The 15,609-nt window shown below is 38.5% G+C and overlaps 1 protein-coding gene across 1 annotated transcript in view; it reads right to left on the bottom strand.

The window, feature by feature from the left end:
* The window catches only part of auts2a (activator of transcription and developmental regulator AUTS2 a), a 428,008-nt gene that overhangs the window by 237,753 nt on the left and 174,646 nt on the right, over positions 1-15,609 (bottom strand). Inside the window, exon 4 of the mRNA XM_079804466.1 lies at positions 3,206-3,307. Within this exon, the coding sequence (XP_079660592.1) occupies positions 3,206-3,307 (102 nt within the window). The remainder of the gene's footprint in view (positions 1-3,205; positions 3,308-15,609) is intronic.

The raw sequence follows: 15,609 nt of genomic DNA, 5'->3' as shown, positions 1-15,609 counted from the left end.
GTCTGACAAAGATTTCAAATTACAGATTTTTTTCTGACCACCTGTGTGGATTCATTTACTCATTCAACCTACATGCTATAGTGAATAAATGTTTGCAGGAATTTCCCACATTACAAGCGGGGAACTTGCAGGAATTATGCAAAATCCATGCTAACCCACGCTGAAAATCAGGCCTTGCTCTCCATCTCTGTTATCTAGTACCTCTATGCTGTTACGAAGTGGCTTTTTTATGGTGTGACTGTGAATAAGCAGCTTCCACCATTCCACCATCCCCTCAGGACTAGGATGCTCTACTTTGAGTGTGACCCTGAGAAACTGCTCAAGCAAAAAATCTCTAGCACCTCCTGTTTAGAAAACATTCAATGAACTTTGAGTAGACAGCATAATCATTTGATGAGAATGAACATTAGGCTAGGAAGAACAGGTTCAAAGTATCATGTAATTATCACCACACAGGTTTTCTGGAGTTTTTGTCTACTTCAAGTTTGTGTAAAGACATTTTTTCAATGTTTTGTAAAAAAAAAATCATTAAATAATGGTGAATATACTTTAATTCAATCCTTTACAGCCTTACTATTATTCACATCAAAATAAAATCAATAAGAGGTGATCACCTTATACATTTGCTAATATTCAAGTTATAATTAAGAAAATAAAATATAATTATAAACAACTTATGACTATGTCTCATTGACCATGAAATTGTACACACACACACAAATAAATAAATACAAATGATTTATTTATTTATCTGGCCATTATGAGTCTTAAAGGGAGAGTTCACTCAGAACTAAAAATTCTATAATTATTTTCTAATCTTCATCTCTACCGGACCTCATGTCTAGCCTGCATCTAGATTAAAACATGCACGTTTGGAACAACAAACATTTTCTTTTTTCAGTGAACTATCCCTTTAAGACTCAAATGAAAACCCATCATACACAACACATTCTGCATATCTTTACGGGTAGTTTTTTACCTGTCCAATAATCAAACTCTATCTTGTGTTTCATCTCTAACTTTATCTGTTTCCCCCATTCCACTTGCATTTCTCCTTCTCCTATCTCCCTTTCCTTCTTCTCGCCCCCCCTCACGCTTTATCTCTTCGGTCTTCTCTCTCTTCCCTGACGAGGGGCTGCAGGTATCATTTCAATTTCTGATGTCAACATCAAATTACTTATTTCATTTCATGCCTGGCCAAGCATCCTATAGCTACACGCAGGAGCAGTCGCGCTCAACTCGTTCTGCCGTGTCTGTTCCGACGACTCGCCTCGCCCTCCAGCTGACAGCTCTAATTATGCTCGATATCTGATAGTGCCGGCGCACACTCACTGACTCACATCTCCACTGCGGGAGCCAAGGCTCGAGGTTTGAAGAGGGCCTACGCCAGTCTGCCTGAGCTTCCACACAAGCCTATGTATAAGATCCATAAACAACGTAACATAACTTTCAGTGCAATGTAAACTGTATAGACTGCCTTGACATGGTTGAATGCTGCTTCAAGAGGGTTAAATATGGCTGTGTGTGCTTAGGGATGCACTGATTCTGGTCGATGCCGATAAGCAGGCAATTATTTTCATGCAATGGCCGATAACCACAAAATGGACAATATTTAAACTATATTATTTTGTAAAGTTCAAGTTTTCTGAAGGTAGCAAAACAAAATCACCCAGCAACCATACCTCGACACCAAACATCTATAGAAAAAATATATATTCAACTTTTTTTTTTCCATGACCACAATTGTTTGATTAAAGCTATATTTAATGTATTATAATACTATAGCCTACTGTACCGGATGGACCTAAACTAATGTAACACATGTTTTTCCCAAACAGTTAACCAAATGTTCACATAAGACATAACAGATAATGTTTGCGTGAATACTCGCCTAGACAGATATTTTGAAATACTGTAATTCTGTGTATATGTGTATTTTGGGATTGCGTGCAGTCTGAGGCGTCTTGGTGTGCACGCGACAGATCTGTCAGTCAGCGTGAGTAAGATCATTTTCATGGACAAAGGAAAGGTACTCCTCTCAGAAAACCAACAAATAAAGATACTTTAAGATGTTTAATTGCTATTTGGAGCATTGGGATTGCTAGCTGGGGACTGGTTCAACCAAAGGGATGTTTTGCCTGTAGCTCGAAATTATCCTGTGCGTATTCCGACTCCTTTTGCCACACAACGTAGATATATACACTAAGTATATATAGATTGAATACGACTGTATACACAACGAGCAGTTAAAACAATTTCTAACTTAAAACATGTCATATTGAAATAGTACATTTGGAGAACCAGTGCTTTATATATGTGATTTGTGTTTTTACGGTACATCACTGATGTCCAAGCATGGTCACTGGTAAATTTTTCACTGTGTTACTTCCTGTCGTCTCCACTTCTATGGTATATAAGCACAGTCGCGCTTCAGTCTGAGTCTCCACTGAAGCTGCCAGCTGAGTAAATAGGATGTTCTTATCACTACCCGAGCACAAACACATACCAGAGCCTGCAGGCCTGAGGGTGCAGACAGCCTCCGCGTTACTCTACCTCACACCCTGACAACACAAGCACACACACTGAGCTCAAGAACGGCTCGGCTCTTAAAACACTCCTATTGTTCCTGTTGGCACAAGGCCTTGTCTGTTTAGACCAATGGAGTGGATAAGAGAAATTGTAAAAGACTGTTTAAATATTGAACCTTGTTGTTCTTAAGAACGAGACAGATAAGAAAAGCCACCAACTGACTGATAACGATGAGGTGTCAAGACCGTTATTGTAAGGGACCAGAGTCCAGACCTACCTTAACTCAGGAATTACACTTTTTTTTCCCTGATTGCTCAAACATTCATGCAGCATCTAAACAATAGCAACGGTAACATTCTACACTAAATGGCAGTTCAGATACATTTTGCATATTATTGGTGACAGTTCCCACACAGATGGATTCACTGAAAAGAAGGAATTTGTTAACAAATCAGACATCACTATGGCTTGCAAACAAACGTTACACAAGCAACATTTAGCAGATATTTTAAAGCAGAGCATAACTAGAAAAATGTATATTCATTATAGAAATGCTAATTACCTACCATGACTTTTCCAGTCATGGAAAACTTCATTTAAAAACATAATTGCTGCTGACTGAGTGTGGTTTCTTGTTAGTATGGTGAGTGATGCACAGATTTGATTGGTCACTCACATCTGTCAATCTGTCTCTGGAGCTGCTCCGGATGGAGGGTTTGGATTCTCCACTGACACTCTCACTGTCGCTGTCTTTGCAGTTGTTCTGGCCCGGCTTCAACTGGAAAACACAAAGACAGCAAAAAAAACAATCAGATACAGCAAGAAGAGAAAAGGCACTAAAGTAAGTTAAACACACTGCTGCGATAGCGTAGGCCAGAGAAGAAATAATACTGATGCCCTTTGGATCACATTATTTGAATACAATAACATATTTGAACTATGCATCTAGATTAAATCTGGATAGAGCACAAACTAAAAAAAACGATGGAAGGGTAAAAGGCAGCTACTGGATGTACACCGTTTAAAGTCTGTTATGTGAACCAAAAAAATCTGTAAAAATACTGTAAAAACGGTAATATTGTGAAATAAAATTACAATTTGAAAGAACTGTTTTCTATTTTAATTAGTGCTGTCAAACGATTAATCAAGATTATATTTAAATACACACACATGCATGAATATATTTCAGATTTTTTTATATTTATATATAATATAAATGAAATAAATATATATACATGTATACGGTACAAATATTTCTTTGATATATACATGTATGTGTGTGTGTGTGTATTCAAAAATATACATAATAATTATACACAGTACACACATATATATTATTTAAACACAAATGTTTATTTTGGATTAAATTAATCGCGATTAATAGTCATTAATCGTTTGACAGCCCTAATTGTAACCCAGAAACAGTAACACCGTGTCCTAACTACACCTGATAAAAGGCATCTTTTCCATGGTAATTAGAATTTTTGTCCTAACCAGCCACGACAGCGACATGCGATTAATCTATTTTAACAGTTTCTATTGTTCTGCGAAGTCGCGGCCGGAATAACAACACAAAACATGGCAATGATGATCTCAGGTAATGTTTATGTCCTTTATTTAATGTTAAAAGCGAGTAATGTGACTTTAAATATCATTTAGTGCTCACAGCTTTGTTAGTCGTACTAAAAGCAACAAAGGATAATTCACCTCAGATCTTGAAATTAAACAAATTGAAACAAGAACGTTCAAACTGTATATATTCTATGACAAAGATTGTTTTAGCAACTCAGTACACTCTAAAAAAAAAAAGGTTCTATATTGCACCAAAAATGGTTCTTGGCTCGTAATCATAGGGGAACCTTTTTTAGTGCTATATAGCACCAATTTTGGTGCTTCAGTGGTTCTTCAGAGGTTCTTCAGCGGTTCTTCAGAGGTTCTTCACCGGTTCTTTGACTAAGGTGCTATATAGCACCTCTGAAGAACCGCTGAAGAACCACTGAAGCACCAAAATTGGTGCTATATAGCACTAAAAAAGGTTCCCCTATGATTACCAGCCTTTTTTTTTAGAGTGTATGTATTTTTTAGCAATGTTTAAATGGTGTAATATTTGTGAATTTGATTATTCACAAATAATAATCACACCCACACGCTGTTCTAATTGGCTGTGGTTTTTGATTGATTTGCTGCATCTCGCAGTCGTGTCGCGTCTGGTGTGGACAGACATGTTGCTTGTCGCTGGAATCATATCGTGTCGCATGTAGTTAGGACACGGTGTAAGACAGTAACCCAGAATTATTGTACTTTCTTTTGCCACTAAAGTAAAGTTTCATACAAACAGAGGGTTAAAAAGAGAAAGAAAGAAAGAAAGAAAGAAAGAAAGAAAGAAAGAAAGAAAGAAAGAAAGAAAGAAAGAAAGAAAGAAAGAAAGAAAGAAAGAAAGAAAGAAAGAAAGAAAGAAAGAAAGAAAGAAAGAAAGAAAGAAAGAAAGAAAGAAAGAAAGAAAGAAAGAAAGAAAGAAAGAAAGAAAGAAAGAAAGAAAGAAAGAAAGAAAGAAAGAAAGAAAGAAAGAAAGAAAGAAAAATGACTTTTCTGTAACATCATCAACCTGTTTGGTTCTGACCACATGATTTTATCTGGAGAAGCCTGACTTCATATCAAGTCTGTGAGAAAGAGAAATAAAAAGCCACTAAAGTACATCAAAAACAGCTTTCCATTCAGTAAGCCACTCTCCCCATGCAAGAACCAGAGATTCACAGCAGGTGTCCTTCAGCAGACTAGAAATCATAAAGAACAAGAGCAGAGCGTAGAGGAGAAGGACGAGGGGGAAAACGGGAGGAGGACATGAAATCCAAAAACATCTGAGCCCCAGTATAGTCTGGAGAACAATGGCTTACTCCTGGGACCCAGCAACTGTCATCAAGGTCTGCAATTTACGTCTTCTGAAGCGTCGCCATTCAGACGGGCTGTTTCCGTACCCCTCGCCCTGCCAAAACCCGCCGCCTTCATCTCTCAGCACATAAAAACCCAGTTTTATGAGTCGAGATGAGCTGTAAATGACTGCAGTGTCACTTAATGGAAAAAGCAGAGTAGGCCACGGCGCACTGGGGGGTTGTTTACCAAGATGGAGAGAGAGAGAGAGAGAGATCGGCCGCTCGTTTCTTTTCCTATCTTCCTCTCCCAGACATTCCCTCTTTCTCTGTCTCTCTCGCTCTTTCATACTTCCCCATCACGTAGGAGAATAAAAACAGATTCTTTGCGATAGTTCTTGACAAAGGCAGCGGGACGGGGAAGGGAAGAAGATGAGGGTTGGAGAATATCTCTTTTCACCGGTGCAGGCTGTGGGTTGTTAAAGGCGCACAGGCGGGATAAGGAACTGCGGGGAAGAGGGCCCTTGAGTAAAGCACATAATTAAAATGAAACTGTTCCCTTTCTGTAGCCATTAGCTATGTGAAAAGATCTCTCTCAGAGGGAGAGCTCAGTGACTCCAGGCAGAGAAGCTTGCTTCTACCAGCAGGCCACCGTGATAAGAGGGCGACACTGCTCAGAGAGAGGAACAGACTGACAGAGAGTTGGCAGTAACAAAAAGGAAGACAAGGAATTGTAAAGTCTGAAGTTGAGGGAGGATGGACAGGTCAACTAGGTGCTTTTGTATGTATGTGTTGTGTTTTATTAGCCTGGCTCCACCCTCCTACAGTCTAAAAACATGGTGCTATATGGCACTAAAAGTGGTTCTTGGCTCTTAATCATAGGGGAACCACTTTTGGTGCTATATAGCACCATATCTTAACAGGTTCTGTACCTGGTAGGGGTGCTATATAGCAGTGGTTCCCAACCACGTTCCTGGAGGACCCCCAACAGTGCACATTTTGGATGTGTCCTTTGTCTGACACACCCACATCTGGGGTGCGTTCCATTCGACCGTAAGTGGACTGCGAAGTGGACTTCAGAGGGTATTCCGCCATCTTAAGTGAGATTCCAATCGGGAGCGAACATGTTCAGTCCGAAGGGTACTGCGAACGGTGTAGGGAAGAAGGGAACATCGATACATCCCTTCACAGGAAGTAGAGAGTGAAAATCACCGGAATGTCTTTGCGCGTCGCATGCATCACCTGTCTGAACCAATGATGGTGCAGAGCCGTTGGTTGGAATAGATTTTAAACAGCTCTGCGATTAAGGAGTTTACATATGCATTTGAATATTCATAGTTATTATATAAACTAGAGTATTTATGAATGGTTATGGCAATAACTGTTACATTTGTATATTATATTTTATGAATATGTAAACAAATTAAAAGTGTTGAGAAGCACCTGAGGGCTGTCATTTTTTATATTTTACTTTATTTACCTCAGGAATGTTATATGCAGCTGCACTTGGGAAAGTAAGTGAACGAGATGAGACAGCTACAAAGACCATTGATTAAGAATAGCTTACATTTATACATAGTTAACCAAATCAAAGTAGCCTATTTTCATATTGAATGACAGGTGCAGCTTCAAATCTGTTCATAGTCAATACAGGTAACTTATAAGTAAACTAATAAAACTAATGGACAATGTTTTGATTATATTTTTTAGATAAATACTGTGTGTTTTGTAAATGTATATGCTTATTATATGGTTTTCATTGTGAAAGTAAAGTAAATTACACTATTAATTTATGTTATATCATAATCTGTACCCGTCGTTGCCTTTCTTTGATGACGTTGCAGGGCGTTCCAAATGAGCGATTATTGTCAGCGAAGTCCACTTCAACTGATATACCGTGCGCAGGGAGTAGGGAGCAGTGAACAGTGCGTAGGGACCCTGTCGAATGGAATGCACCCCAGGTCTTGGAGTAGCTACTAATGAGCTGATGACCTGAATCAGGTGTGTTTGATTGAGGAGACATGCAAACTGTGCACTGTTGGGGGTCCTTCAGGAATATATAGCACCTCAGGCATCCCAAAGAACCGGTGAAGAACCGCTGAAGAACCACTGGAGCACCAAGATTTGGTGCTATACAGCATTTAAAGTGGTTCCCCTATGATTACGAGCAAAAGAACCACTTTTAGTACTATATAGCAAAACATTTTTTAGAGTGTACGTACGTACTTGCGCTCAATTTTCATTTTCCTTCAGTACGTCATTTGGGTTTGCGGTATATTTGCCAAATTTTAACCGGTCCAATCAGTGGAGTGGCTGAGAACAATGACGGTTAATGTCGTGCGCTAGGCGATCACGATCAAACATTAGCAATTGGTTATGGCAGATCCAGAGTGGCTCTGGGCAGATCCAATAGTTTTAAACTTCAACAGAGTACTCGCCTTCAAGAAAGTTAACACTTGTCAATGGAGAGTGTACAAATGAAATGTACGAGAGTCTGGTAGCACCAGGCTAGGGTTTTATTTCTGTTGAGAAGCCTTGTGCTAAATAACGACATGTTCTCATTTTCAAAATGCTGCCTTGTAAACTTCCTCTCAACTTCTACCTCAGGGGATGTCTAAAAAATAAATAACAACGAGGAAGCACTTGTATTATTCTCCATGTAAATAATGTAAATGTCTATGTAAAAGGATAGTGCATATTTACTTACTCTGAGTTGAGTTCATAATCAAATATTAACACAGATATCGAACCCAGATAGCACACAACTACCTTTAACCAGTTCAGCAGGTGTATCTTTTACTAGAATTACGAGAACTGAAAAGCCATGTGGAGATATGCTATTAGGTTTCCCCACTTAATGCCTCTTAAATAGCCTTTGAAAAATGAAGTACTTTTTCCTGAAGGCATGCGGGTCATTTCTTATGAGTTCTCGGCGTAATTTTTTAAAAGAGATTTGATTAATAGAGGTGTTAAACAAAAAAGTGCAATGCTGGTAGCCACGATAAATTACCATCATCAAAAAGTTCAGTGCAAATCGGGTTTCCACCCACAGTCAATAAATCAGAAAGCTGGAGCAGTCCTGTCTATAAACCTCTATGTCCACACATTGTTCATTACTCCACATTTAAGATTTAATAGGGCATCTCACTAACTCTAAAATTAGTCTGAAGTCTAGACGCATAAAGTATGACATCTATTGTGTTGGTTTTTATTGTTGCTATGCTCTTTCTGGCACTACTCAGTTCAGTTTTGGCATATGATCGTTACCCACTGCTGCTCGCTAGATTAACTGTCATAACAAACTTAATGCAGTTTCTTGTAAAAATGATCATTCTTTGGAAAGCAAGCATCTCCCACATGTACACGTATGGCAAGCCGTTTTGACTTTTATTCATTCACAGGATATGAATTCTTGATATAAATTTTCACTATTAAAAATGCTAATTGTTGATATCAAGAATTGAATTTCAACTTGTAAAAACTCTAATTCTTGATTTCAATAATTGTATTTTCACTAGTGAAATGTCACCATAGACTGCCATTCTGCTAGTACAAATTTAAATTTTTGATATCAACAATTCAATTGCCACTAGTGACGATGTTAATTTCTGATATCATGGATGTAATTGTTACTAGTAAGAAAGCCATTTTAGATATCTGAAATTGTATTGATATCAAGAACTGAATTTGAATGGCAGTCAATGGTGACTTTTCACAAGTGAAAATACAATTATTGATATCAAGAATTAGAGTTTTTACTAGTTGGAATTCAATTCCTGATATCAATGATTTAATTGTTGATATCAACAATTAAATTATTGATATCAAATATAATTTCAGATATCTAAAAAGGGCTTTCTTACTAGTAACAATCACATCCATGATATCAGAAATTAATTTGAATTGTTAATATAAAAAAGGACAATTTTTACTAGTAGATATTCAATTGTTGATATCAAGAATTCAAATGAATGAATAAAAGTCAAAACGGCTTGCCATAGTACACGCCTGTAACTGTGTGTACATAAAAAATGTTGTTTATGAGCGTGTACGTGTGCATACGGGCGTCTGTGGGTTTTCACAGTCTTGCTTGTGCAATCATAATGACGTTAATGAAGACTGACAGTTCCACCAGGTTGCACCATAAGGATAAACTCCTTTAACAACCCTGAGAGCAGAGTCTGGGTAAAGATTCCCCCTCCAGGAAGATAACAAACAGATGGTTTTCATATTCCAGCAACTAATTCCTCAACAATTAAAAACACAGTAAGACATTAGCATCTAATGAAACATTTAAACTACCAGTAAGTGCATCTGCCATTAATTTCAACACAGTAAGTTCTTGTTTTGCCTCAATCTGTTCCCTGTTAGGGCTGATTTCTCCCTCCCCCTGTCTGAGTTTACTGAAGTATAGAATTAACAACTGTTTTCAATAAGCAGTCAGCATGATTCCCTGGCACAAAAGCCTCCACGCTATTAAAGATTAATTTATGCTGCCAAGGCTTTGATGTGAGGCAGTAATGGAAAGAGCTTCTCGTTTCGCCTTCCTCATAAAAAGGTCAGAGACCTGCGCACGTTAACCCGGCTCTCGCGATCGGCCTCAAAAAGAAAGTCAGCCGTCAATGGTGGCTTTATAGATAGCGCAGTTTTACAGCGCTGTAATCACATTGCACTTAGCGAGTCCGTCTGCGTGAAAACCTCCGTGACGGTAGTTTGTTTCCAACGGGGCATAGGGAGGCATTTGACTGCTTTCTACTGATAGAAAGTCACATTAATTCACACCAGCTCTTTGTGAACAACTTGGGCAATACAACAAGACTTTTTATTTTGAATTTACTGGCGCCCGCACCGAAGCTATGCATCCATTACAAGTGCCGTTACAACAGTCCATAAGCCTAAATGTATTTTATAGGGACTGTCTCAAAGACATAGCACACAATAGCTTTGAGTTTCCATATAAGAGACAGTTTTAATGGCCCTTTAAATGTGAAAGTGGGATTTCAATGGCACTCCTGGAGAATGGAAGGAGAATGGTGCCTTAATCTGAAATAATACTGACATACATTAAGAGCTCGCTTGTAAAAGCCATATTAGTTAATACTGAGATGGGGGCACTTGTAAAGAGGAGAGCAGTGAAGCTCAAGGCGAGAGCTTAGATGAGCATCTATTCAAAGCTATCAGCAGCGTGATGGTATAAGGAGACGGCAAACGATATTCGAGAGCAAAGAAAGTTTCGGTAGAAATTCACTGACGGTTCCTCAGAGGTAGAAACAAAGCTCGAGTAATGGGATAAGCATCCTTTGACTAGACTCTTAAAATGGCTTTTGAAGCTTTTACGGGATTATCGTTAGCACATGTAGTCAATTATTTCCTTTGCCCACTTGCTGAAAAGTGCTTGCCGGTGTTATGATAAAACTTTACAAGTCTATTGAACTATTCCCACAGGCTCGGCCCACAACCCGATGCAGTCAAACACAAAGACCGACTCCGCCGCATTGGCCTTTTAAACGGAGCCGTTTCGTTCGCAAACCCCAATACTCTTTTCATCTAAAACCCAGCTTTGAACAGCTCTGCTGACCCTTCGCTTCCAGTGGAAGCCCATGGGATTCTGTTGCTATCGGCTTCTGTTCTTCCTTAGTTACGCACTACAGCAGCTGTGCAGCTTGACAGTAATAAAACCTGGAACAATTTACCATCTTTTATTGTTCTTCTGCGGCGTTTCAGCACAGCTAACCTGTCCTCCAAGGAGCCGAAAGAGAGAGTGAGAATCCCACTAGAGCGCCAATGAAAGAGGATCTCATTTACCTAAAAGCGCTTATAAATTTTTAATTTGCTTTAACAAGTAAATTAACAAGTCCCTCATTCGGGAAGTTTTATGGCTGCCTTCCACTGAGGGACAGCCATGAAAGTTTTATAGATAATCCACTAGTGTGCTAGGGCTGCTTATAATAAATTGTCTATTTCCTGCTGCAGAGTCAAATCCCTCAGTTTCCAATGACTGCACTTTAAATATCTCCCTCTCTGCTTTCTTTTCAGTGCAATATAACGCCTGTTTTAACACTGGAGCAGACGGCGGCCCGTGGAGAAAGAATTATACTATTACATGTGGAGGTGAGGAGGGTCTGGTCTATATGAGTCAAAGTTGGCTTACATTCTGAGATAATGCTTAAAGGTGCACTATGTAACTTTTCCGTCCTCTAAAGTTCGCCTGTTCAAAACAAAGGCGTAATTTGATGACGCCAAGTTTGAGCGCAGAATCCTGGGACATGTGGTCTTCACCTCACAGCTGGTGGAATAGAATCATGTTCATGGATGCCATTATTACCGTTACTGTAGTATGAAGCAGAGCAGGACCGAGTGTTGTGGAGCGGAGCAAAGCCGCTGGAGTGATTGTTAATACGATGAACGCACACGGAAATTATGTTATGACATTACTCTGTGTGTTCGCTCGGAATTGATACACAATTGACAGGCGACTCCCTCACGCGTCCCGGTTCCTTGATTAAAATAGCAACTTTCTCACGATTTACAAATAGTTGGAACATTTGGGATATTGTAAGTCCTCAACTGAACAAAATATATAACACTGGCCTAGTGGTTTTTGGATATTTTACTGAAAACATTTTACATAGTGCACCTTTAACACTTTGCCACCATCTTCATGCCGGTCTCCGTGATTGGCTGACAAGTTAAAGGGATAGTTTACCCAAAAGTTACTGTCATCATTTACTCACCCTCATGTCATTCCAAACCTGTATAATTTATTTTATTCTGCGAAACACAAAAGATATTTTGAAGAATGTTTCAAAAGAATTAAACATCTAATATCAGATGGCTCGATTGGATAAAATAAAAATGTATTGTGAAATACATTTTATTTAATCACTGATGGAACATTTGCGTTCATCACATTTTATCGATTTGGATTACCCATCAGATGTGATGAAATAACTTTTTTTGGGGGGCACAATTAATCACTATATGACGATTATCGAATCGCAAAAGCTGCTATTAAAAGAAATAAATACATGCGCTGCATGTTTCAGAGTGAAGCACGGCACTGTGTGATCCATGATCCAGTGTTTTCAGTGTCTCAGAGCAGAAGGGGTTCGCAGTAAATACTTCTCCAGACAAATTCATCTTTGCATCTGCTTTGAGTTTGGGTCGATTATAAAGTTCATTTGGGAATGCAACGTGCCAACCATCTTCCCAAACTTGTAATCTCCCTGCGATGTTCTGCCAAAATAAAAGCTTGATGTTTTAAGAAATTAAGACAGAAAATAAAATACTATTGTAGTTTTAGTTGTACTGTAAAATAAAATAATTATTATTATTATTATTAATACGTTAAAAAATAAAATGGGAGTATTATAATAGTATTTGTTTTTATTTTGTTTATTGTTTTGATATATAGTACCAGTAAAAAGTTTGGAAACATTACTATTTTTAATGTTTTTGAAAGAAGGCTCTTATGCTCATTAAGCCTGCATTTATTTGATCAAAAATACAGAAAAAACATTACTATTGTGAAATATTATTACAATTTAAAATAATGGTTTTCTATTTTAATATACTTTTTAATATAATTTATTTCTGTGATGCAAAGCTGAACTTTCATCAGCCATTACTCCAGTCTTCAGTTATGATCCGTCAGAAATCATTCTAATGCTGATTTGATACTCAGTTATTATCAATGTTGGAAACAGTTGTGCTGCTTAATATTATTTGGAACCTGTGATACTTTTTTCAGGATTCATTCATGAATAAGTACAGTTAAAAAGAACAGCATTTATTCAAAATAGAAACCTTTTCTAACAATGTGCGTCTTTACTCTAACTTTTTTATCAAATGAACAAATCATTGCTGAATAAAAGTATCAATTTCTTTAAAAAAATAAAATAAAATAAAAATGACCCCAGATATTTGAATGGTAGTGTATATTGTTACAAAAGATTTCTATTTTAAATAAATGGTGTTTTTTCTTTTTATTCATCAAAGAATCCTGAAAAAAGTATCACAGGTTATACAAAAATATTAAGCAGCACTTATATATATATATATATATATATATATATATATATATATATATATATATATAGAGAGAGAGAGAGGAGCATAAAAGACTTTCAAAAACATAAAAAAATAGTAATACTTTTGATCAGTACTGTATACATTACATTTAATAATTATTAGTATTATTTGTATTATTAATGTAGTCATATTGATATTTAATTACAACATTTTGGGCAGAGTAAAAAAAAAAAATCACATTTAAAATCGCTCTTTTTAATCCGAAGAATCCCAATTCCCTACTCTCGAGGCATATTGCTGTACAATACGTCTGTATATAGGTCAGAACACACAGAGGTCTTGACTCTGTTCCCAATTAGTGAATTAAAAGGCCCTGCATGAGCTCCCTGGACCTCCATCTGAGCGTTCTGGTTTTCTGGCAGCCGGCAGTAGTTGGATACCGCTGTGAGCAGTTAACCTGAGTGAGTTTACCCCAACGACAACAGCGCTTGACAGAAGGACGCAGGGGCCATCATAGCTGGTGCGGCACGGCTGCAAATGTTCCGTCATTGCTTCGACAGCCACTGAGTCACCCCGCCAACCCGATCGGCCCCGCTATGACCTCCTCAGCTCTGAGGGCCAGGGCTCTTAACCGCCGCAGACAAGCTGCCTGTATCGCATCCGATCTAAAGTAGCAGCCTGTCAACAGGGATCAGAGCTCGGGTCAGGCTAAAAGGCCTGCGTGGCTGTTTATTTAGGCTAACATTACGCCCGAGTACGTACTGCAGCGCGCTTCCGCTCGCACATTGTTGTCACGCTTAAACTAGATGACCCTGTCCTCGCAAAGACTCTGGCTTATATTCTCCGTCAGCTCTCCAATCGACATCTACATTCCCCCAAACCTCGATTCTGTAGGTGACATCACATCCTAAATGTCAGCAGAAACAATTTTGCAGGAATATTGCAGCTTTCATCAGCGTCTCTCGTTCCCCAGGGTGCGATTGCCATGGAAACTCTGCGGGCCCCCCTCTTTGCGGTTGCTAAGCTCAAGTGACATGCGACGACCTTCGGTGACCTTGTCAGGAGCTGCTGTCGGGATGGCATAAGGGATCTTATCTGACGATTACCATTAGCTTTAACCTGCCTTTTATTCCACCTGTGTGAGAATGCGACGCTTTTAGGAAGCAAAAGAGAGGCTGCGTCACTCAACAGGGGCCTGAGGGTAAATGAACCTTGAAGGAAGGAAAAAAGAGCAAGACAAAAGAGAGGTAGAGGTGGACAGGGAGTAAAAACAGTGCAGAGTGCAGTTTAAACCTCATAACTCACACAAAGAGCCACGTTTACTCACTTCAGCTGCTGTCTCGAGGACAAACCTGAGGACACATTTATATGGATATAAAACTTAGTGATGTACAATGACATTACAGACAAATCAATATGCTTTTAACATCCATCCTCTGCTTGTGCTCAGCAATACTCCAGTTCCACTCCTACAAATGGCTCTATAATGTGCTGCTCCTGCATACTGATATATGGGGACAATTCCCAGATTTAATAATGAACTGAAGAGCAGAGGAGGGAAGTGAGATATTACGAGCGACCGGAGACTTCAATTCTCTTAGATCATATCTGAACAGCTAGTTATGGTGCACGGAATGACAATAAAAGATGAGGTCGTCAGGCTGTGAACACCACACATGTACAGGACAGACACGACTAGTCAAGGAATCCGTTTACCTGACCCCGGTTGGACCATTTATTGGGAAGTGTTCACATAAGAAGCTGTCTAATAATTTTAACATACTAATTACAGCATAAATATCAAAACTATACAAACTAAATAAATACATAAGATTAAATAAGATAAATACAGATAAAACAAGAAACTAATAAAACAGAAATCATTTTTTTTAGTGCTGTCAATCAATTAAAAAAATCGATTGACAATTAACTAATTAATCATGTATTTTTTTCTGTAATTAAAGGTGCAGTAGGTGATTCTCTGCAGAAAATGTTTTTGGTATGCTGGTTGAAAGTCTCCTCATTTCCTGATAGCAATCGCTCCATTAAGCGGTCTAAATGTATTTTTTATAAATATATATCGTCTGTGGAAGGCGTAGGACCATAACATTTTCTTTCAATCCTTGCGGTCGGTCTGAACGATCCAATAGCATGTGTTCTAGGGATGCACTGAATGTTCGGC

The sequence above is a fragment of the Gobio gobio genome, assembly GCF_949357685.1.
Source record: "Gobio gobio genome assembly, chromosome: 22".
In the NCBI taxonomy this organism is placed as follows: domain Eukaryota; kingdom Metazoa; phylum Chordata; class Actinopteri; order Cypriniformes; family Gobionidae; genus Gobio; species Gobio gobio.
Note: the sequence above shows the minus strand (reverse complement) of the source record. Positions and strands in the feature narration are given on the sequence as shown.